Here is a 23,493-nt window from a genome sequence, read left to right as displayed (position 1 = left end):
CTTCAGCCGCCCGGCCGGCGTCACTGCAGGCTCACCTGACCGCATCCATTCCGCGTAGCATCGCTTGACTGCGTCCTTGAAGGGTTTGTTGACACAAACGTCGAGAGGCTGAAGTTGTGAGGTCATCCCACCCGGAATCACAACAAGTTCTGTGCGGCAGTCGCTTAGCAGCCTCTTCACCGAGTCGGCCAAATGGCAACGAAACGCGTCCAGCACGAGGATGGATGGAAAGGACAACAGTGCACCGGGCCGTTTGCACCACACTGACTTCACCCAGTCGAGGACAAGATCCTCGTTCATCCAACCTTTTTCATGGCATCTCACGATGACATTCTTCGGCAGCTCCTCACCTTTCGGCATTGTCTTGCGCTTGAAGATGACATAGGGCGGGAGCTTGCGGCCGTCTGCCGTGCACGATAGCATGACTGTAACCCGCGTCTTCTCGTTTCCAGTAGACCGGATACAAACTTGTTTAGAGCCCTTCTCATGGACGGTGAGGGGCGATGGCATGTCCAGGTAAACCGGCGTCTGGTCAGCATTGCCTATTTGCCCCAGCTGAAAGTTTTTGGTCTTTCGCAAAGAAATCACGTGGCGCTGAAAAGCCACCAGCAGCTCTTCGAAGGATTCGGGCAGCTTTTGTGAAATCGAGGTTCGCCGGCGTAGCGAGAATCCAGCACGGCACATATAGCGATGTATCCAGTGCTTGCTTGCTTTGAAGGCGGAGCTCGGAATTCCCTTTTCCCTTGCAAGCTCCCTAGCTTTTGCCTGCATAAGCTCTACGCTCACAGCTAGATGCGATGCTCGCTGTTCTCGTACGAACTCCGTCAGAGCGAGTTCAATTTCCGGGAATGCGCCATTCTTTGGCCCGCGAAAGCTTCTTCGCATTCCCTTGCACGCGAAAAGGGCTTCTTTCTGTCGTCGCCATCCGCGAATGCTTCCCTCGGTGACGCCAAACTGCCTCCCGGCCGCACTGTTGCCGATGTTTTCAGCAACTAAAATCACCTTTCTCTTAAAAGCAGCCGAGTACTGTTTCCGAGACCCTGGCATCTTGCTCGTTCACTTAAAGAAAAAAGCGCGCACTTTTTCGCGAACCGTGGTTTGCACGAGAGCACATGCGCTGATGCTCTGCGCACTCGACGACCCAACAACGAAGAGACGACACCTCGACGTCGTGGCCACTGCGGGGTGCGGCGGCCACGTTAGGGCAACGAAGCCAAGCCGTAGCCGCACATCGATAACAAAGCCAAGCCGTAGCCACGCGGCAACAACGAAACCAAAACTTCTCGCAAAACTTTGACATTTTGGTTGGGATCCGCAAATAATACGAGGCGGAAATTTGGAACGCTGAAAGTTGGAAAAAAAACTCGTATTATACGCGGGTTTTTACGGTAACTCTACAGCGTCGGGCACTCAGTGTTGACATGGATTGCATCTCAGGTGCAGACAACCATCATGCAGCCAGACATTCATGACATAAATTACTACGATGGCCACGGTTTTCATTAGTTATTTTCAGTCCCATTGGATGATTCAAGCTTTTTTTTTTTTTGTGGTCATTCCAAGTTCGAATTAACATGAGTTTACTGTACCTAAACGCTTTAGGATAGTTGAAACCTCCAACTATCAATTTTTTTAATCGGATAGGAACTGTGTAATAACGAACGTATTTGATCCGTATTTGAAATTAAGAAAATTCATAAACCCCAACTCTAAAGCACATGAATTGCAGCATTGCTGCTTGTAGTACTGCAATGAGGAATGTTTCCTGTGTTATATACAGTAGGAGCTCATTAATTCGAACTTCAAAGGACTGAAAAAAGTTTGAACTACCTCTAGTTCAGTTTATCAAATAGTCTCCAAAATCAGCAGAGCCACCTTCATTAGGTAAATGTATTGGTAAAAAAATAAAAAAGTGGTCACCTGCTTTTTAGACAGGAATAGTGTGACAAGGACTGTTTTTTGCATACCTATCGATTCTTTATTGCATGGACACTGTCGAGCGTGTCATATTAGAACTGCTCAAAAATAGTAAGGATTTCATTAGCATCCTTCACGGTGCGATCCAAGTGGCCTGCATCGCGCTTGAGCCAACGACACTTGGTGAGCGTATGTTTCCCTAGTGGAAGAACCGCATAGACGGAGACGTGGAAGGTGCCTAGCACTGCCAGTGATTTATCTGAAATGCTGCGCAGCTGTGATCGACCAACCGGCTGATGTGCGGCCGCGAAGCTGGCGCACTTGGACAGGCTGCGCCATCTGTAATATCTTTCTACAAGTTCGTATTCTCGCCCTGCGTTGCGTTGATGCGTATATACTGAAGAGTATGGAGCGACCGCGCCCACCCCCACTACCTTCTTTGCTGGAGGGCGCGGTCGCTCTGCGCGCGCTACTCTATCGCGCTAAGCGATCATGCGGTGCGCACGTTTTGCAGTGCGTGCATGTGGTTACGGGTTCAAGGGTTGTTTTTCCATCTGCCATAGGTTTGCAGGTTTTTATTTTTATTCTGTTGGCGTGTCTGCTACGACGCCGCGTCACGTTCAGGGGCTCGCGCCATTGCCTCTTCAATAGGTCGACATATGGCTAGCAGCAGCAAAGGATGTTTTAGCCTCTTTCCACCTCCCTCTGTCATCTTGATTTCACAACGTGCAATTTCTCTTCGTTGTGCTGGCTACCGGATGGGCACCCTCCAGGCGCGCAGTTACTTTCGAATGGCTGTCTGCGTTGGACCTTCGACTGTGGACTGGGGCGATGGCTCTTTTCATTATAAATACAAGCCGAGCTCGGATTCTGACTCTCAAGAAGTATCGAAAAGTTTTTTCGTATATTATTCTCATTTATCTAATTTATAATCAGGCTGATGATGTTGATGATGTTAATTAACAATACATACCTGCAGAACACTGAAATGCACATATTGCGATGACTGTTATTTGTATAGCAATCGTAATCAAAAATAAATTGCTACGCTCGTTCTCTGATACACTCGTTCCCTGAGACCAAGCCGATACTAGGGGTGCGTCACGGCCAGAAACGCCCGATAGCAAAAGGGTTAAGCTGCATTGTCGCGGAGGCGCCAGGCTGGCCATGTGCGGTGGCGTGTAGTTATAGTTAATATTATCTATAGCGGGAATAACTCTAGGTTAAATTAGTGAACATTTTTTACATTGGCTGGATGAAGTAGGGCTTTTTGAGCTACCAGAAAATTCAAATTATTAAGGTTTGAATTGCCGACTTTTCGCTGTAAACTGAAAGGTCATTAATTGACCCCCATTGGTACAGTATATCAGATATTTCGATATGCATGCCTTGCCCCCTGCATGTATATGTACATATATAGAAGTATATGGGAGTTGCTTAATTTGGACTAATATTTTTTTGTGCATGGCTTTATTTGGGTCTAACTCCGCAGCCCTCCAAGTTGCGGTAGAGGGAGCAGATGTGTGGAAAAAGAAATGACAGCCTAGTTTAGTATGTTTATTCGTCATGCAAATTAGATGTGCTAGCACTTACTTCAGCGTTTAGGTTTTTGAGCTAGCACACTGGAAAACGATTGAGAGTGACACTAGCATGCCAGTCCACAGTAGTTTCCACAGCATACATAGGAGAACCACTTTCGTTAACCTTGGCCACACTAGCCTTACATGGCGCTGCATTTGATCGCTTCAGAGCGCTGTTTTGTAAGGCCGAAACAAAAATGCGGCATATGCCATCCATACAGTCATCACCGTCAGCAGTGTGAGGGCATATCAAAGCGCTAAGGAGGCGTTCGATACCTAAAACCACAGGGCGAGTGTTAGTGTAAAAAAAAGTAATTTTTCATTTAAAAGGTTGGCTCCTCAGCCTGCTTTTAAACCCTGACAATTGGTTGAGTGTCTCTTCTTTGTAATTTTCTGTTTCTTGCTGTGAATCAAGTGCCGCATTGAATGTGGACCTGCTTCAAAAGGGGACCCTGAGACACGATCGTTTTCTTCGGATTCGGAAGGGCGGATTCAGCTCGAGAACTTTGCGTTGCGTTCTGATGTGGCGCACCGTCTGATGCAGCACTTAATTGAGCTGGAACTGTTTTTTTCTTCCCGCTCTTGTCTGGAGCAGGTTGCCAAGGCCAATGCTTCTGAAGTTGGCGTGCACGGTTCGCATCCGTGTGTCCTCGAAGTCACGGATCTGGGCCTTCGGATGGTGGACCGTGGGCGACCGGCTGTAAGCTGTTTACCTGTCTCACTGGCATTTTCTTTTCATTTTCCCTTGGCGGTTACTACTTCCCTTGCCTGTTGTGTACCCCTGCAGTGCTTTCAAGGATTCCCTTTCTTGTTCCTTACTTGGCTAGTTAGTTCAAGTTCTGGGCAACTGCCAAGAAAGATGAGCTGAGACTCTCTGATTGCATTTCAAAATTCTAAGGGACAGAAGTGGTGCATTCGTAGCTGAACATCCGCGTCACATGTGGAAGGTCATTAGTTACCCACTGGTTACCCGTTGGTTACCGGTGAAGTGCTTGAAAAATGGGTCTTTGCACTCACATTGCACATATGAAAAGCCTGGTGCTCTTTCGTCAAAGATGCCCTGCAGCCGTAACTATTTGTCACTACGTACCTTTATTAATGTTGGCATAAGTGATAGGGAGCATCCATCCTTCCAACCATCAGTCGTCAACGGAAGCACGCGAGTCAGCCGCGGTCATGACACCAGCTTTTAGCACCGTTCGCTTCAAAAGCCGCTTGCTGCTATATTGCGCTTTCCGATAATTGGAGTGGCAGTAGACCGCGCCACCCCAGTCACTCAGAGCATGATAAAGCGAACCTACCGAAAGGCTTGCACAACCGGAGAAGCGCTGGCACTTTGCCAAGATAAAAACGCCGTTATCGCTGCCCTGCCAAGAAAAGTGTTGTGGACATGACAGTGTGGCGTGAAACGGAGGGCGGAGGGAAGTGCTAACGACTGACGCCTTTATTTATTATATGTTTTTTTCAGATTCGTAGGCACAAATTGGGGCTGGGTGGGTTCATTATGCAGCGAGTTCGTTATGCGACTAAATACGGTACATTTACTGTAATATACAAACAGTTCTTGTCAGTTTTTTGGAGGTCATTCGATAATTCGAACTTTCTTCCCGGTCCCGGTAATTCGAACATTTTTCCCGGTCCCGGGAAGTTCAAATTAACGAGCTTTTACTGTACGAAGGTTCTTATTAGCCAGCCACTTGGCTAATTTGGTTGTATTTACATGGTGTTAAAAAGGAACAGGTGATCTGCTGTATTTTTTATACAAGCAAAACTTGAAATTTAAGGGGAGATGCTCCTCGAAAACACTTTTTCTTTAATATTGAACCTAAAGTTATGAAACATTGGCCATTTATTAAGTTTTTAATGCTGATTCCAAATATGTTTTTACTTCCTACATATCTTTATTAGTTTTTGTGTAGAAGTGTCTGCAAAAGCACAATATAGGGCCTCTTGTGCACACTTTTTTGATAATGAAATGCATGTTTAGACCAGCTTGCAATAGCTCTTTCTGTTGCTTTGGTAATATAGTATGTCGAAAGCTACTTCAAATTTATTCATTTTATCCTATAATTGTTAAAAAAATTCATGAACACCAATGTGTATATTTTGGGCACCATGTGTCAACATTCTGAATTTTTTCAAAAAAGTTCTAGAGATTTTTTATAACCAGGTAGATAACAACATTCTACACACTTTGAAGAGGCTGTGCGCAAAATTTCATCCAAATCTGACTACTGAAAGTACTCAAAATTTGTTGCACAAGATGTAAAAAATGCTGAAAACTACGAATGGAGAAAATTGCATTTGAAAGTTTCAAACATCTGTATTTTTTCATAAACACAACAGAAGCACATGAAACTTCTTGCCACTGCTTTCATGGCCGCACCATGAACTTTCTTGCCGATCGCAGCAAAGTTCTTGTAGTGTAATGGGTTCGGCAGGTCAAGAATTGCACAAAATCGCGACAGCTGTTCGTGTCCGATGCCAATCGCGCGCGCAGCCACCACCACCTTCACGCTGACGGCGAAGCTGTCGCGAGAGTTTCCACTCCGATAGTCCCGATTTCCACTGGCGCTATCTGCAAGTCCACCGGGCACAACGTGGCTCGAGGTGTGCACAGCAGAAAGCACTGATGCTGGGCACTCGCTACTTTCGCAGTGCAGCTCAAGAAAAGCCGAAAGCCCCTTTCGCTTTTCCACCGGTTGGCGTACAGCAAGGGTACACGTGCGGCACGTAGGGTAAGCAGCACCGCTTACCAGCACCGTAAGCGTGCTAATCTCGCATATGGCAGCACTCGTAGAATATTGATGACCGCATGCTGCCCTATCTTCCTTGAAGAGTCCAATCTTCACCTCCAAGGCGCTCACAAAGTTCACCACGGCATCGATCTCATCCCAGTGCACGTTGGCCTGGTTAGGACTAGCTTGCGTCTCCCGCTGCAGTTTTCCGGTGAGGTCCGCGACGGCGTCCTCGGTACGGGTTCTTCGACCGAGACTTTCGAGCTCGGAAGTTGCGCTTTTGCGTGTCGTTCATCGCGAACTCAACAAATGCTAAAAGGCCGCTGAAAAGAACTAGCAGAGCACGATGTAGCGTGATCCAGACGCTGCACAAAACGAAAGCAGGAGGTAGGCTTCGCCACAGCGTTGTATCAGTCCAGACCAATGGCGGCCTCTCTAGAGCACCACGTGATTTAAAAGGTCCAGTAGGGAGCTCGAAGCGTGCGCGGAGAACGTTTTTTTAATTATTTGCAGCCGAGATACGAAACTGCGAGAGATGCTATCTACAAGAGAAAGGCTTACTCAACCTCTCGGCGCACTCAACCTCTCGGCAATGGCGGGTGACGCGGCCTTCTCGAGGTATAGGCGCACGAAAATTGACGATTTGCAAGGAAAATAGCACTTTTTCGAGCCACCGTGGTTGAATAAAATGAACTTTTTACTAACATCACGATCGAATTTTGCCTTGATCTTTTAGAAAGTTGTAGCTAAATGTTCAAAGATAATTATACAGGCAAAAACTCAAAACTGAAAAATTACTCGGAAAACTCGCTTTTTCGACGCGCATCTCCCCTTAAAAACGGTTACAAATGCCTGCCAACCGTGCCGATATTTGACTCAGCTTTCTGATTTAATGACCATTGCCCTGAATCTCTTGATAAGTGGTCTCTACCCGCACATGAATGGTTTCTGCGGTACCGGTGCTGATAAATCTCCAGACACATAGTAATCGCCAGCATCACTGTCAGCGGCCACACTGGTACCATCGGCATCATCAGCTAAGGAGCCGATCAAGGCGGATTGAGCCAAAGGCAGCCTAGCTATGGCTGGCCACATAGAAAAGAGAAAAAGGGGCTCCTCATGCCAAATTTGACTGGCGGTGACATGGTGGTCACTTCTAGTTGGCGGCAACAGTGTCGCACAGCCATTGCAGCCCTTCCCCCGATAGATTGAATTTTGAATGCAGTGTCTTTGGCAAAACACTGGATATTCCACAATAATGAAGAGCCTCCCCCTTCCCTCTTTACATCCCCCCTCCCCCCCCCGTACATTTTACTTTTAATTCTGATGAACCTTATTTGTCTTGGCTTTGATTCGTTCCTGCCTAATACTCAAAAATGCAGGTGTGCAGGTCTCAATAACAAGAAAAAAAGCCCTGCATATTATTAGTACTCAGTGGCTGTATAATGAAAACAATCCGTTGTAAGCAATTATAGCATAATTTCTTACACACTAAACTCCATAAATGAAAATCTTGAGGTTGAAGTGAGTATGGATTCAGGTACAGTTGAACCTCGCTATAACGAACACAGACGTAGCGAATTATCGGATAAAATGAAATAAAACCAAAGTTTGGTTGGTCTATGGTTTATTTCTATGGGAGTTCTTTCTGTATAACAAAAGAAATATTTCAATATTTGACGCTAGATCGATTATAACGAATACCGAAGCAGTTTTTCTGCATTAAAATGACAAAAATTGCGTAAAGGAGCCAGAAAAAGCATCAAGAACGCTCAATCGAATCGCCCGCCACAGGAGTTTGTTTAAATTGCCTGCGCGTTCGCATTCCGTGTTATTTAGTGGCAGCAACAAAAACTACCACCAACGGTTTATCGCCTTCGAGATCACATCCCCGCGCGCAGTTATCTTGGCGGTCATGAACGCCATGGTGCCATAGACGGACCTGAGCAGCGCCGCCGAAGTGTGTTTAAATAGCCTGCGCATTCACGTGCCATGTCATCTAGCAGCGCCGACAAAAACTAGCGCCAACGGCCCATGGCCTCCGAGATCACACCTCCACATGTGGTGATTCGGAGGTCATGAACGGCCATGGCCGGACTCAAGTGTCGCCGCCGCCGCTGCTAGAGTCCAGCCATGCAATGGCTGACGGGCATGTGACTGGCATGTCATCACCATTGCCTCGTTATGGCGTTAGCCCCTGCCGCACCCCTGTCAATGCGACTGACCCGTGCGCGTGCGCTACACTCCCCGAGTCCTCTGGCTCCGTCGCGGGAGGCAACATCCCAAATTAGTATTCATTTTTGCTCCTGAAATTTCATGCTTATACTGCTTTTAATTAAAAAATTGTGCGTTTTCGCACCTTTCTGTTGTTTATATTGGAGCACATTTTGTTTCGTTTTATTAGCAAACCTATTTACAGGAATTTGGGCATGCACTTTTATAACGAATATTGGATATAACGAACGCATTTTCACACCCCGTACTACTTCGTTATAACAAGGCTTGATTGCACTTAGTGAAACCAATGAGCTATCCTTTCCAGCGGATGTTTGAGAGGAAACAGATCAGAACTATATGTAAGTGACAGTATCATTGGTATCAAAGGAAAGAAACAAAATACAAAAAAGTCATTTTTACATCCTTTATGCATAGTGTATATACATTGCTGGAGTAGAAGTGGGAACTGGGTTAAAATTTCAGCCATGCATGCATTTGGTCTCTGTAAAGATAGTTTTGGATTTTGCATTTTCTTTAATTTTAAAACGTTATTTCGGAAATCATGCTGAAATCTGACTGGATATTATCTGTTCTCAGTACAGATGATGGTAACCAGAACCCTATGGTCATGAATTCATCAAAACGCACTGATGCCTGACCACTGTTTTCTTTCTTCTTGTGTCATTGTTGCTGGCAATGCTAATGTTGTCAGTGACAATATGTTACTGCTGTACTTTTTAAATGCGTGATCCTGTTTGCTGTGGGAGGCTTGCATTCTTTGTAGTCAGGCACGCGCACTCATTTTTCTCCTGCAGCCCAACCATGTGCCAACCCATGACTACTTCTTCAACTTGAAGAATGTCACCTTCTGTGGATATCACCCAAAGGACCACAAGTGAGTGCCTTGCGCCGTATCGCCAATTCGGTGTTTAAATTCATTATTGGGCTGTAGCGGTTACTGTAAAACCGAACTGCAGTGTGGCTTAGCATAAAGGCATCACATAGTCCACTTACGTGTCAAGGACAAACCTCCAGATATGTATGAGGGTAATTAACGCACACTGATCCAGACTTTTTTTACTTGGCCGAATTGAATTTTTATGAAGAAAAAGGGCATGCTTTATAGTATAGCATCGCTCCAACTTATTTTTTGGCAGAGCAGTTTTTTTTTTATGCCTTGCCTCACATCCTAAATACAGGCAGTAGCAAAGCCTAGTCGCATAAAATATTGTAAAAATAAAATATAAACTTTTATACTCAGGACTACGAGACATTTTTCACACAGGTGGAACATGTTGAGCTTTCGTGAGCAGTAAATTGAACCGACTTGTTTTATGCTTTTTTAGACCTCAACAACTGAAGCTGGTACAAGCAAATGGAAATTAAAATATTTTTTTATTATGTTTTCACAGTAGTCATTTCAGCTACATGCGAAGTGTGGCGTTCTCCAGACTCACTAAACGTAAAGGCATTGTTTGCAGAATTTGCGCGCTCTCTCTCCCGTGCAGAGTAATCGCAGCACCCCGCAGGCTAGTGTTAGTAGTGTGCATGAGGTTGGAAGGGCCTACGAAGAAAACTGCGACACACATTATTCAGAGTCTGTCTGAAGTAACTTCAAAATGTGTTCTACTCATTTGAAATAGTTTTAAGTGAGGCTCCTAATATTCTGTGAAAATTCCCTGAATTAATTTTTTTTTTTTTTTAGCAGCCAGTATTTTATTTCCACTCGAAGGCATGAGCTAGGGGCAGACTTTTTCGGTCCTTACCAGGGAAAGACAACCTCATTGTGTAAAAAAAACTGCTATTTGAAGATATCGCTAAGTGCTATCGGATGTTGGATTGCAACTGCCACCTTTGATTTTAGCAAAGGAGCGTTTGGAGCGTGCAAACCATCTTGAAAAGTTGGGACGTTCACTGAATAGGAGACGACTGGCGGTTTGCGTCATTTATCTGTTCTGTGATGCCACGGATACTGGGTCCCATGCTGAAGAAGTGGGAGCGATTTAATGCGAGCAGTATATGACCTAGTATTTGGGGCGGCTCTGAATGGATAAATGGCACGAGCCTTCAGTCAGTGACTGCTCACGCAGTGAACATGTTAGTTCAGTTCAGTCGTTCAATCGCGTCCGACTCTTCGTGACCCTATGGACCATGTCACGCCACGCTTTCCGGTCTCTCACTATCTTCCTAACATCACATAACTTCATCTGCAGTGCCTCTAGGATGCCATCTAACCATCGCGTTCGCTGCCTACCCCTTCTCCGGCGACCTTCAACCTTTGCCAACATCATATCTTTCTCCAGCGACTCCTCTCTTCTCATCAGATGACCAAAGTAGCTGAGCTTTAACTTTAGAATTTGACCCTCCAATGAGCAGTCAGGGTTTATGGTCGACAATATCGACTGATTTGATCTTCTGGCAGTCCAAGGAACTCTCAAGAGTCTTCGCCAGCACCACAATTCAAACGTGTCAATTCTTCGGCGGTCAGCCTTTTTCACAGTCCAACTCTCGCATCCATACATCACAACTGGAAAGACCATAGCACGAGTTATACGGATCTTGGTTGGCAGACCAATGTCTCTGCTCTTTACTAGGCGGTCAACGCTAACCATAGCTCTCTTTCCCAGATGCAGGCGTCTCCTAATTTCATGGCTGCAGTCTCCTTCCGAGGTAATCTTGGAGCCCAAGAAGAGAAAGTCTGTCACAGCTTCCACTTCTTGTCCATTGATGCTCCAGGACTTGATAGGGCAAGACGCCATGATCTTTGTCTTTTTAATGTTCAGTTTAAGCCCAAACTTCTCACTCTCTTCTTGTACGCGCATCAGAAGTCTCCTGAGTTCCACTTCACTTTCTGCCATTAAAGTGGTATCATCCGCATATCTAAGGTTGTTGATACGTTTTCCAGCAATCTTCACTCCAGCTGAAGACTTGTCCAGACCGGCCTTCCTCATGATGCACTCTGCATATAGGTTAAATAGGCAGGGCGACAGTATATGCAGCCTTGCCTCACTCCTTTCTCGATCGGAAACCAATCAGTAAGACCATGCCCAGTTCTGACTGTGGCCTCTTGCCCTTCATACAGGCTCCTGAGGAGACAGATGAGGTGAATTGGAACTCCCATCTCTTGGAGAGCTTGCCACAATCTGCTGTGATCTACGCAGTCAAACGCTTTCGCATAATCAATAAAGCAGAAGTAGATGGGTTTCTGGAACTCTCTTACTTTTTCCATGATCCAGCGTAGGTTGGCAATTTGGTCTCTAGTTCCTCTGCCCTTGCGAAACCCAGCTTGCACATCCGGAAGCTCCCGATCCACATACTGCTGCAGCCTTCCTTGGAGGATTTTCAACATTACCTTGCTAGCATGCGAAATAAGTGCGATCTTGCGGTAGTTGGAACAATCTTTGGCACTGCCTTTCTTTGGAATGGGGATGTAAACTGACCTCCTCCAATCCTGTGGCCACTGCAGGGTTGTCCAAATCTTCTGACATAATGTATGCAGAATGTTAACAGCGTCATGGTTGAGGTTTTGCAGCAACTCAGCTGGAATGCCATCAATTCCGCTAGCTTGCTAGCCTTAGCCTTAGCAAGGCTGGCTAAGGCCCATTCAACTTCACTCTTCAGGATGCCTGGCTCGAGATCAGTAATCACAACCGTCTTATGTTGGGTTTGCACATTCGGGTGCTTCTTGTACAGTTCTGTGTATTCCTGCCACCTCTTCTTTATCTCTGAGGCTTCAGTGAGGTCCTTGCCTCGTTTGTCCTTTATCACGCCCAGCTTAGCACAGAAGCTTCCTTTGATATCTTTGATTGTCTTACATGTTAGTGTGTATTTAATTTGTGTCTGTGATATTTCCCACGAAGTCCCCCCCCCCCCCCCCACACACACGCACACACGCACAGACACCTGAAGGAACATGAGGGTACAAACCACGGCTGTGGTCAATCTTGCACTCGGATTGCTTTGTTAGAGAGAGGCTTGAATGCCGAGTTTATTTCACATTTAAAAAGCAACATCCTTTAAAAATGTGGGTGTGTGAATATGTATTCGAAATTTCAAACACGAGTCAAACATGTTTGTATTTCAATTCATATTCTTATTCGAATAAAGTGTACGAAATTTTCGAATATTCTAAAATTACCGAGTACACGAAAAAATTTTTAATTCAGTGCACTGCGTGGTAACGTAATGCTGTGTAAAGTGAAGTACTTGACTAAACCAGGAAAAAAGAGTGTTATTTCGGTTTCATTTTCAGATGCAGACATTCATCATGCAGGTGTTCATCAGAAATAATTATTCTGATGCGAACGATTTGTGGCAATTTCTTCAGGTCCACTCAGCAATTTGAGGTTTCGTTTAAGTCGGAATTAAGGACAGTTAACTGTACTCCGCAGTAATAGGACTGCTCCGCCCAGTTTTGTGCAAGCCTTACCTGTACACGAAAAGAGCTACCGTATTTACTCGCATAATGCTCGCACACCCAACATTGGGCGTCAAAAATTTGAATTTTTTTTTTCCTCTTATAATCATTGCACCACCAATATTACCACCGCGAGAGTTGTCGTCTGATGATGATAATGAGTCTGGTCATTCCCATTGCTTCGGGAGATCAACCAGGTCTGCTAGTACAGTCGAACCCGGTTATATCGAACCCGGATATATCGAATTTTGGTTATATCGAACTCACGGAATATCCCCTTGAAATTGTTGTGTTGTACGCGCGCCGTAGCGTAAGATATGGCGGCTGCGGACGTTAAGAAGCGGCAGGCCCTTTTTTTTTTTTTTTTTTTTGGCGGGAGCCGTTTATCTTTGGATGTATGAATCAAGGGAAGCACGGCGTCAGCTGCTGCGATCATGATGCCCACCCCAAGCGCGGCGTGATAAATCGAACCAGACTTGTGCAATCAAGCCATCACGGGCACTCTGCCAAGTTCACTCCCCGCCACGAGAGGAGCTATAAAAAGATAAACGCGCCCTGACGTTATCGCTGCCGAACATCTTGGCACGCTGCCAAGAAATTAGCTGTGAATGTGACCACTGAAACGGAGTGACACGCGCCATCGGCATGCAAGTGAAAACGCTCGCGATTTTCTGCCGCAGCGACACAGAAACCTTGTTTTGGGCTGCCGCGGTCGCTCGAGCGGCGAGCGGGAGGCAGTTCAAGTTGGAAATGTTTCGCTCTGTTGCTGCCGCTCGTCGCTGAGATCGCTCAATCGCTTGCATGTGAGCGAGCTGGCCTTAAAGCATTTTTTTTTCAAATTCTCGGGCGCAAAAGTGGAGAGAGGGTTCATTATGCGAGTGGGTTGATTACACGGCAAGTACGGTATCGTTTTTTCGCATCGTAAGTGCCGTCACAAGCCAATTTCTGTATATCGAACTTTTTCGCGATCCCCTTTGAGTTCGATATATCCGGGTTCGACTGTAGTAACAAGCGCCATCTTTGATGCGCTACTGAACCTAGCTGGCCTCGTTGTGTGCATGTGTTACCAGGCGGCGATAGCGTGCTCGGGTAGATCATCATCATAGGTTATGCTCGCTTTTTTTTTTTTTTTACCTCCATGATGCTCGTAGTCATCACATTTTGCAAAGCGTCTCCGCGTCTCGTTTTCATTGTTCCTTCGCTCAGTTCGTATTACTTGCTTTGTTCCACCGTCTACAGTGTTCTTGGTGCCGCATCGCGGTGCAAGTAATACAGGTACGCAAGTAATACAGCTGCTTTTAAGCTGAAAGCATTTAAGTACTGTTTTGTTCCAAGTGCTGTGCTCGTCCGTTCCGTTGTGAATGGAGCAGTGCGCGCTAATGAACAGGCCCGCACCCCTCTTTGCGCTTCGCCGGGAGGACTCGCCGCCTGCCTGCGCTCAGCGGGACGCCCCCCACGGTGGGCTCCCTCGCCCTCCTCTGGTTCTGGGAAGCAAGCCCCATCCCCGGCCTCCGTTCCCTCCGTTCTTCGCCCGGCAGTTCGGCCTCCGCCTCGGCCGACGCTGGTCGCACCCTCTTATCTAGTAATAAACGAAGTTAACAGTTTAACAGTAGCGCGTATGTCTTTTCTCCATCGACGACGCGCAAACGCGACAGTGGCGACGAGGAAGTGGATTTGACCCGCGCTACGCAACGCTATTGACAAGCCATGGCTATGCGAGGGTTAATACCAGAATTCAACGGCTCATCTTGGTCATCGTGGGTTGGACGCCTCCAGTTCTACTTCGAGGCTAACAACATCACAGACCCAGCCTTGAAGAGGGCCAACCTGCTAACGCTGTGCGGGGAGCAGACTTACGACACTGTCTGCGCCCTTATTCAGCCAAGCACACCAGCGGAAGTGCCTTACGAAGAAATCGTTGCAGCCCTTCAAAAGCACTACGACCCGAGGCCATCTGAAGTTTACAGCCGAGCCCGCTTCCAGCGACGAGATCAGCTGGAAGGCGAAACTGTGAGCGCCTACGTAGCAGCGCTCAAGAAGCTTGCAGCTGACTGCAATTTTGGGACGCTGACCACAGCCAGGACAGCTACCGGGCAGCATGAAGACACAGCATCTGCTAACACCACCATGCTTCCATTGGACGTCATGTTACGTGACAGATTTGTGTGCGGACTGAGTGAAGAGTCACTACAGCAGCGCCTATTCGCTGAAAGGGACCTCACGTTTAACAAAGCTTACGACATCGCCGTGCGAGCGGAGAGCGCCGGTCACCAGCAGAGAGAGATGCGCCGGAACACCGAGCCGGTACATCAAACAAGCAACCAGGTACGCAGACCTTCTGTTGTTGCAAAATCGGTCAAAAATGTACAACGCTGCTGGCGGTGTGACGGCCAACACAACGCCCAGGGATGCCGATTCCAGTCAGCCACGTGTAATTTTTGCCACAAGCAAGGGCATATTCAGAAGGCATGCATTACGAAGCGGAAGCTTGCCAAGATAAAGTCGCCTTCTCAGTCTAACCACAGCGTAGACGCCTCAGAAAAAAGGCCGCCATCTGATGCCCACGGAGCAACATCAGCAGTATCATCAGTGCTGTACGACCTGAACACCGTGAATCTCGGCACGCGTCCGAAGATTTTTACCGAAGTTACAGTACACCACAAACTGATTAAGTTCGAGGTGGACTCAGGCGCAGCCTGTACTCTGATCAGTGAGGCCACATTCCGAACTTCGTGGCCATCAGACGCACCACCCTTGCAACAAGACGACACGCACCTGCGAACGTGGTCAGGACAGAACTTGCCACTATTGGGATCTGCCAACGTGCGGGTTTGTTACAACGGCCAGACCCATACGCTACCTCTCCTTGTTGTGAAGGGCTCAGGATCAAGCCTTCTAGGGAGAAACTGGTTTTCTCCATTAGGGGTGACGATATGCGGCATACACCAAACGCCGAGCCACAACGTCATTGAGCAATTGCAGGAGAAATACGAAAAAGTATTCTCTGAAGAGATTCCAGGAAATGAAGGGCCACCAGTCACACTGGAGTTGTTAAGCGGCGTGCAACCGAAGTTTTTGAAGGCCAGGCCGGTACCTTATGCTCTCAGAGCTTCCGTTGAAAGGGAGTTAGACAAACTGGAGCAGCAAGGTGTCATCGAGCCGACACAACATTCGCAATGGGCCACACCACTGGTTGTAGTTCGCAAGAAGAACGGAACCATACGCCTCTGCGGAGACTACCGGAGCACCGTAAATCTTGCGACTAAAGCGTCGTCTTACCCTCTGCCGACACCTGGAGAAGTGTTCAGTATACTACGCGGCGCAAGAGTCTTCAGCACTCTAGACCTCACCCAGGCCTATCAACAACTGAAGGTGAGCGAACCAACGTCAGAATTACTGACAATCAACACACTGAAAGGCCTGTACAAGGTCAAGAGATTGCCCTTTGGCGTAGCTGCAGCCCCGGCCATATTTCAGAAGTTCATGGAGACAGTACTTCAAGGAATCCCAGGAGTTTGTGTCTACCTGGACGATGTAATAATCAGTGGCGCTTCCACGGAAGAGCATGCAGCGCGCCTAGAGCACGTTCTTGAAAGGCTAGTGAACGCAAATTTGCGTTTAAGCAAAGAAAAATGCTGTTTTGCGGTGTCAGAGGTGCAATTTCTAGGACACCGAATTGATGCAGAAGGCATCCACCCGACCGAAGACAAAGTGCGAGCGATCACCGAAGCACGGGCACCAACAAACAAGCAGTAGCTACAGGCGTTTCTCGGACTCTTAACGTTCTACGACCGTTTCTTAGAACAAAGAGCTACTGTGGCCAACGACTTATATCAACTGCTCCGGAAAGATATGAAATGGACATGGTCGCCCCGCCATCAGCAGGTATTCGACGCCCTGAAACACCTGCTTCGAAGGTGTACAGTCCTCAGCCACTACGACGAAAGGAAGCCACTGCTTTTGTCTTGCGACGCATCTCCGTACGGAGTCGGCGCGGTTCTTTCGCAGACTGATGACCACGAAAGGGAGGCCCCGATTGCCTTCGCCTCACGTACGTTGTCACAAGCGGAGCGCAACTACGCGCAACTGGACAAAGAGGGGCTGGCCATCGTCTACGCGGCAACACATTTTCACCAGTACATTGCCGGCCGAAAGGTGATATTTATAACGGATCACCGACCGCTACTGGGCATTCTGGGGCCACAAAAGCCCCTGCCACCGACATTGTCTCCGCGAATGACAGCTCTCAGCGTACGACTACGATCTGGTCTACCGCAATGGGACTAAACATCAGAATGCCGACGCGCTCAGCCGCCTGCCACTGAACGAAACAGTTGACGAACCGCCTCCGCCCGGAGACGTTCTTATGTTCGAAGCACTGCCAGAACCTCCGCTTACAGCAGGCACAGTTGCAGCATCTACGCAGAAATGTGCAACTCTACGCCAAGTTTACACAGCTGTTCAACAAGGCAACGTGCACAAACTCAAAGGGGACAACTTCGACGCTTACCGCAGTTGGGCACACACCGCGACTGCATCCTATTAGGATCCCGAGTTGTGATTCCGAGAGAGCTACGCGCGCAAGCTATCTCTCTCATCCACGCCGGACACAGGGGCATCGTTGCCATGAAAGCGTGTGCCAGAAGCTATATGTGGTGGCCTAACATTGACCACGACATTGAAACAACAGTCCGAAACTGCAAGCCTTGCCAAAGCAGCCGGAGCAATCCGCCGAAAGCTCCTCTCCCAGAATGGGAAAAGCCACACACACCTTGGCACACCTTGCACATTGATTTTGCAGGCCCAGTTGAAGGCTGCACTTTCCTTGTGCTCGTAGATGCTTACACCAAATGGCTTGAAATAAGGGAACTGCGACAGACCACTTCGGCAGCAGTCATTGACAACCTCCGATCACTGTTCGCAACGTTCGGAATTCCCCGCAAGGTAGTGTCGGACAACGGAACACCGTTTGTATCTGCAGAGATTCTCAAGTTTTATCGCGACAACGGGATCTCATCAGTCACATCGGCCCCCTACCACCCAGCGACAAACGGACAAGTCGAGCGCTACGTGGCCGAGCTAAAACGTGCCCTTGAGAGAGACCAGACAGGGTCGCTGCAGCGCCGCCTTGCACGTTTTCTTTTCAAGCAGCACACAACTGTACAAAACACGACAGGCCAGACCCCAGCGAAAATGATGTTCGAGCGCGAAATGCGGACGCAGCTCACAGCTATTCTCCCCGAGCCAGAAACAGAGACGACCCGGGAAGAAAAACCGATTCCGCGCTGCGGGACACTTGTTGAGGGGCAGCGCGTCCTCGCCCGCCAGTTTCTCAGAAAACCACGCTGGGAGGAAGCTACTGTTTTGCGGCGCATAGGCCTGCGCTCTTGGCTTGTCAGCATACATGGAACGGTGGCACGCCGACACCTCAACCAGCTGCGTGGATTTACAACGCCTTCCGAGAGCGGTCCGGCAGCAGCGAGGACATCTCAACCATCCTCCGACATAGCCTTGCATCTCTCCACAGAAGAAAAGACTGCACCCAGGGCAGACCTACAAAGCACAGCGGGCAACATTCAACCTACAAGTGGTCCTTCCCTGTGCGCACAGAGCCAGCGTGTCTCCACGCGTCCTCGCCGACCCCCTGCACGCTAACAGGCAACTTTTTAAGGGGGAAGGAAGTGTTGTGTTCCAAGTGCTCTGCTCGTCCGTTCCGTTGTGAATGGAGCAGTGCGCGCTAATGAACAGGCCCGCACCCCTCTTTGCGCTTCGCCGGGAGGACTCGCCGCCTGCCTGCGCTCAGCGGGACGCCCCCCACGGTGGGCTCCCTCGCCCTCCTCTGGTTCTGGGAAGCAAGCCCCATCCCCGGCCTCCGTTCCCTCCGTTCTTCGCCCGGCAGTTCGGCCTACGCCTCGGCCGACGCTGGTCGCACCCTCTTATCTAGTAATAAACGAAGTTAACAGTTTAACAGTAGCGCGTATGTCTTTTCTCCATCGACGACGCGCAAACACGACAAGTACGCACTACAGCATAGCAACCACGCTGCCAGCAGGCACTTCGGTGTTAAGGAGTTTTGCGTAGTACGCTACAAGGAGACGGCGATTGCAGTGTCGACACCTCGGATCAAGTGTATAACTCTATGGTCTGCTGTGAGCATTATACCACAAAACGCAGGTAATGATGCTGCGTGAGGTAAATAAAGTGCTTTAGCAATTTGTGCTTTTGGTGACCCTGTACTTTAGAACAAGGGTAAGTTCTGCTTGAAAATAATTTTATGGTTATATTTACAATAGCTGACCTAAGAGTCCCGATTCGCACCTATTTAAATTTGGTTTTAGCGCTTCAAAACATTTGCTCGAAATTTTCCCCGCATAATTATCGCACCCCCCAACTTGGCATCAATTTTCAGAGAAAAAAGTGCGAGCATTATGCGAATAAATCGGTAGTGTAGGGAATCACGTATAAAATTTGTACTGGATTTTTCAGTAGGGTATATGCTTCTGTGCAATTCTAGTTTAATTTTATTTCCGAACTCTGTATGAATTCTAAAATAAACAAGACGAACAATGCTTGATATTTTTTACTTCATATTTTTTTTCACTGATTCGATATTTGGACGCTTTTTTTTTTCCTGATATTTGTATTTGATTCGTATTTCAAAATTTCAATATTTGAACACCTCTGTTTAAAAGAAGTCGTGAAATTTTTTGCTGCCTGCAACTACTCCTGCTGCGGTGTGGTAACACTGCAGAATTCATTTATCCGGTGTGCAGTCTAATTCAGGTTATTTTCGAGACTAATTTCCACATATCGCACTCTGAATGGTTTCCTGATCTTAAACCAGCAATGGGCAAGCTTGCTGGGGAGGTCCATACAGAAATGTTGCCAAACTGTGTACATACGAGTTCAAGTGAAGGACTCTAGAACCTGTCACTGACCAGAAAAATCTGTCTTCCATAGAACATATTGTCTTCAAACGAGTCTCGCACTAACGAGTCAGCCTAATTCGCTTTGGGGTTTAAAGCCCTATGAACGAAACCATTAATTGAAAGTGGTCAGACAACGAGAAATGGTTCAAGATTGTTTTCTTTTTTTTTTTTTTTTTCATCATTTTTCACGCTGCAGGTATTTTGGGTTCATCACCAAGCACCCCTTGCGCGAGCGTTTTGCCTGTCACGTGTTCCGTGCTGAAGGCTCCACGCGGGAGGTGGCCGAGGCTGTGGGGTAAGTGGGCCCCGTTTCCAACTCACTCATCATAATAGCTGAGAAACTCTGCTGCAGAAACAAGTAACTAGCCAGCTCCAAGGGATACTTTTTCGATGCATATGATAGACAGCGCCATCCAGAATTGGCTATAGTTTATGAACGGCATTTTAACTTTTTTTTTTTGCCTTTATGCCTCTCTGTGGATGTTCAAGGCAGAATTTATTGTTCTATGTATTTCATTGCCTGGCAGTTGTGTACCTGTGAACAATTTAAATATTTGGAACTTAGACATAGTTTATTTTCTTGACCATGAGCATCGTCACATTTTGTTAACATTCGAATTTCTGGTGCAGTTATGTCTTGTCTTACTCACAGTCTAAACCCTCTTGTAGAATCGAGCAAAAGACATGGGCATACTCTGAGTACTCTCTTGGTACTCTCAATGCCAAGGGAGTCTTATAGCCTAAACCCTCTCTTGGTATTGAGGTTAGGAAAGGTGCATAGAAAATTGTATCATCATTATGGCGCATTTGTTTTCGAAGCCAGATTGCACCACCTGTCCTAGGTGCTAGTGTTGGCTGCTCGGCCAAGGAGCTACTTACTGCGGCTGCTCACCTTGCACTCACAGCTTCGGATGGGACAGTGATTGTCTCACCGAGCTCGCATTAATTGGGACGGCTCTGAGATGGGGCCTATACGTCGTGGCTTGGAGAATTGCAAACTCTTATCACGAAATGAGACTAATAATAAATTCTTTGAAGCACAGTAGGATATGCTGTCTCCGGTTCATTCGTTCTCAAAGCTTTTGTTGAGAGAAATTAAAGCTAACAATTATCAGGTGTGGAAGTGCTGCTCCATTTGCTCCATTCTGTTCCAAACTGGTTTTCCAGCTTCATCCTGCTCCAAAACGTATAATTGGCCTCAACACTGCTCCAAACGCCTGTCTACCTCAACGTTTTGCCATCAAATATTGCCAAGTTTTTATCGCATAGTAGCTGTTAATTGTATTGCCTATAAAAAAATGTGACCCAATCTGATGTTCGCAAGTAAATTTAAAATGAGACACAAGCATTGGAAGGAACTGTGAAAAAAATGTTCTGTGCACATGACGTAGCACCTTCTCCCAGCCTTTTGAATCACCGGGGGTGAGGGAAATTGGAGCAGAGCGTGAAGCAGGTACCGCAAACAACTACGAGCTATTGGGGATTTGTCCTGCTGCAAAGAACTTGTACACGAGTTGTTTCTAATGTTTGTGCTGTGAAAATAAGCAGCCAGGTAGGTACAGTAAAAGCTCGTTAATTCAAACTCGAAGGGGCCGAGAAAATTGTTCGAATTAAGCGGAGTTCGAATTAACAGTCGGGCACTGGAATGAGCGCCATTGTGACCCACCGTGCTGGCCGAGCCCACATGTTGATTCATTACCATGAGTAAAGAGGGCTAGGCGCTACTGCTCGTTTATGGAGGGCGATTCCGATAATTTTTGCAATCGAACCGCAACGGCGAATGAACGGGACTAATCGGTCAGTCATGCGCCGCAAACAAGAACCGGAATGCATTTGTGTGAGTAGCGAGCTTGAAAACATGTTTATTTACACGGAAAAATAATCGGTAATGTGCGTTTGCTTGCATTTCTTGTGCCGCAACTCCACAAGCATCGACTGCAGCTTGCCCAAGAGTTCCAGCGCAGGATCCGAATTCTCATCGGCGGAGAAGTATCGTGCAGTGAGATCGAGCGTCGACGCTACTTCACATGCACTGGGGGGTGGCACCGGATCGTCGCCTTCTTCGGACTCTTCATCGCTTTCAGCAGTGTTCGCCACCCGTGAGCCCTGTGGAGCACATGCAGCCGCGATTATATCCTCATCACTCAAGGGCCCAGACGTCTCCACACCGTTGTCAACTTCAACGTTGGCTTCAAAGGCGACACCCTCCGACAAAGCCGCGTAGCAACGGTCGAGCACGACGGAGTCACCATCAGACAAAGCCTCCGCTACCTCCGCACTGCATGCTTCTGGGGCGTCACCGAAGCCACACTTGCGGAAACAATTTTTGATAGTTTCCGGCTTGACGGTATTCCACGATGATGCCAGCATGTGGACAGCTCCAAGCAAATTGATGTCGTACGACTTGACACTGTCCAAACAAAGAAGAAGTCTCTCTAGGAGGTGGCGCCTGTAATGCGTTTTTAAGTTCTGGATAACTTCAAGATCCACAGGCTGGAGCACAGAAGTTGTGTTTTTAGGCAAAAATGCCAAGCGGATTGCTGTCAGTCCACTCACGTCACAATGAGCTGTACAGTTGTCCACGAACATGAGAACATTCCTGTTCTGTGCAGCGAATTTCCTGTCTAGCTTGCGCAGCCAGTTGGTGAAAATTTCCCGTGTCATCCACGACTTTTTGTTTGCGGTGTAATCAACAGGAAGTGTCTTGATGCCTTTAAAACAGCGAGGCTTCTCTGCCTTGCCGATCACCAGCAAGCGGCACCGTTCCGTGCCCGTCGCATTTGCGTACATCATGACGGTGATTCTTTCTTTGCTTCTCTTTCTGCCAGCACAAGTGTCGCCTTTGTAAGTGACGGTCTTGTTGGGGAGCAATTTGAAATACAGCGCCGTCTCGTCAGCATTAAATACATCGCTGAGCGCATAATCAGCAAGGAGTTCCTTCAGTTCACTGGAGACCCACCGTTCACACGTTTCCTTGTCGACTTCAGCTGACTCCCCACAAACGTTTCTAAATGTCAGCCCGTGACGCGCCTTGAAACGCGACAGCCAGCCTTCCGATGCGCCGAACTCGCTGATGCCCATTTGGGTGGCAAAGACTGCAGCCTTCGCAGCAATTATGGGCCCGCTTAAAGGCCCACTGTCCACCCTCCGGTCGAAAATATTTTCTTCCCCAGTGACTGTGAGACTTCGCCCCTAGAACGCAAGGCTGCAAAATGTTTTTGAAAAGAGTAACTAATAACGCAGTTACAGCCACCGCAATCACCCGATTCTATCATGCCTCTCTCCTTCCATTCCCTCGCAAAGGCTTTTCACTCTCCTGCCCGAGGTCGTCTAGCCTCCGCAATACAAATTCTCCTTCCTCCTCCGCGTTTGGCGGGAGGTGGGGCGTGGCTCTCCGCGAGCGCGGGAAAAAAAAAACGGTCGAGGGAGCGCGCGCCGCTGGATTCAGTTTGGTCGTGGCGAGGGAAAAGGACGCTGCGAGCGGTAGACACCCATCCTTCTCCCGTCAGTCAGCGAGACGGACCAATGGACATCGTTCGCGGTACGTACGTCATTGCTGTGGCCCGTCGGGCCAGTGCAGGAAACGGGGAAGCTGGCTTTCCAAAGGAGAGCATGAGAGAGCTTTGAATTGTATTTTCGATGCTTTGCGGCGCGCGTGTCACTGTAGCATTTTGCACAGACTATCTCCGGTACCT

The 23,493-nt window shown here is 47.8% G+C and overlaps 1 protein-coding gene across 2 annotated transcripts in view; it reads left to right on the top strand.

Moving 5' to 3' along the window:
- The window catches only part of Aplip1 (JNK-interacting protein Aplip1), a 60,120-nt gene that overhangs the window by 23,544 nt on the left and 13,083 nt on the right, over window positions 1-23,493 (top strand). For both annotated transcript variants that reach the window (XM_084583969.1, XM_084583968.1), the window contains 3 exons: window positions 4,093-4,197; window positions 9,268-9,347; window positions 19,995-20,093. In XM_084583969.1, coding sequence (XP_084440095.1) covers window positions 4,093-4,197; window positions 9,268-9,347; window positions 19,995-20,093 — 284 coding nt within the window. The remainder of the gene's footprint in view (window positions 1-4,092; window positions 4,198-9,267; window positions 9,348-19,994; window positions 20,094-23,493) is intronic.

Source organism: Amblyomma maculatum, chromosome 11 (genome assembly GCF_055883805.1).
Source record: "Amblyomma maculatum isolate TAMU_Amacu chromosome 11, ASM5588380v1, whole genome shotgun sequence".
Taxonomy (NCBI): domain Eukaryota; kingdom Metazoa; phylum Arthropoda; class Arachnida; order Ixodida; family Ixodidae; genus Amblyomma; species Amblyomma maculatum.
Note: the sequence above shows the minus strand (reverse complement) of the source record. Positions and strands in the feature narration are given on the sequence as shown.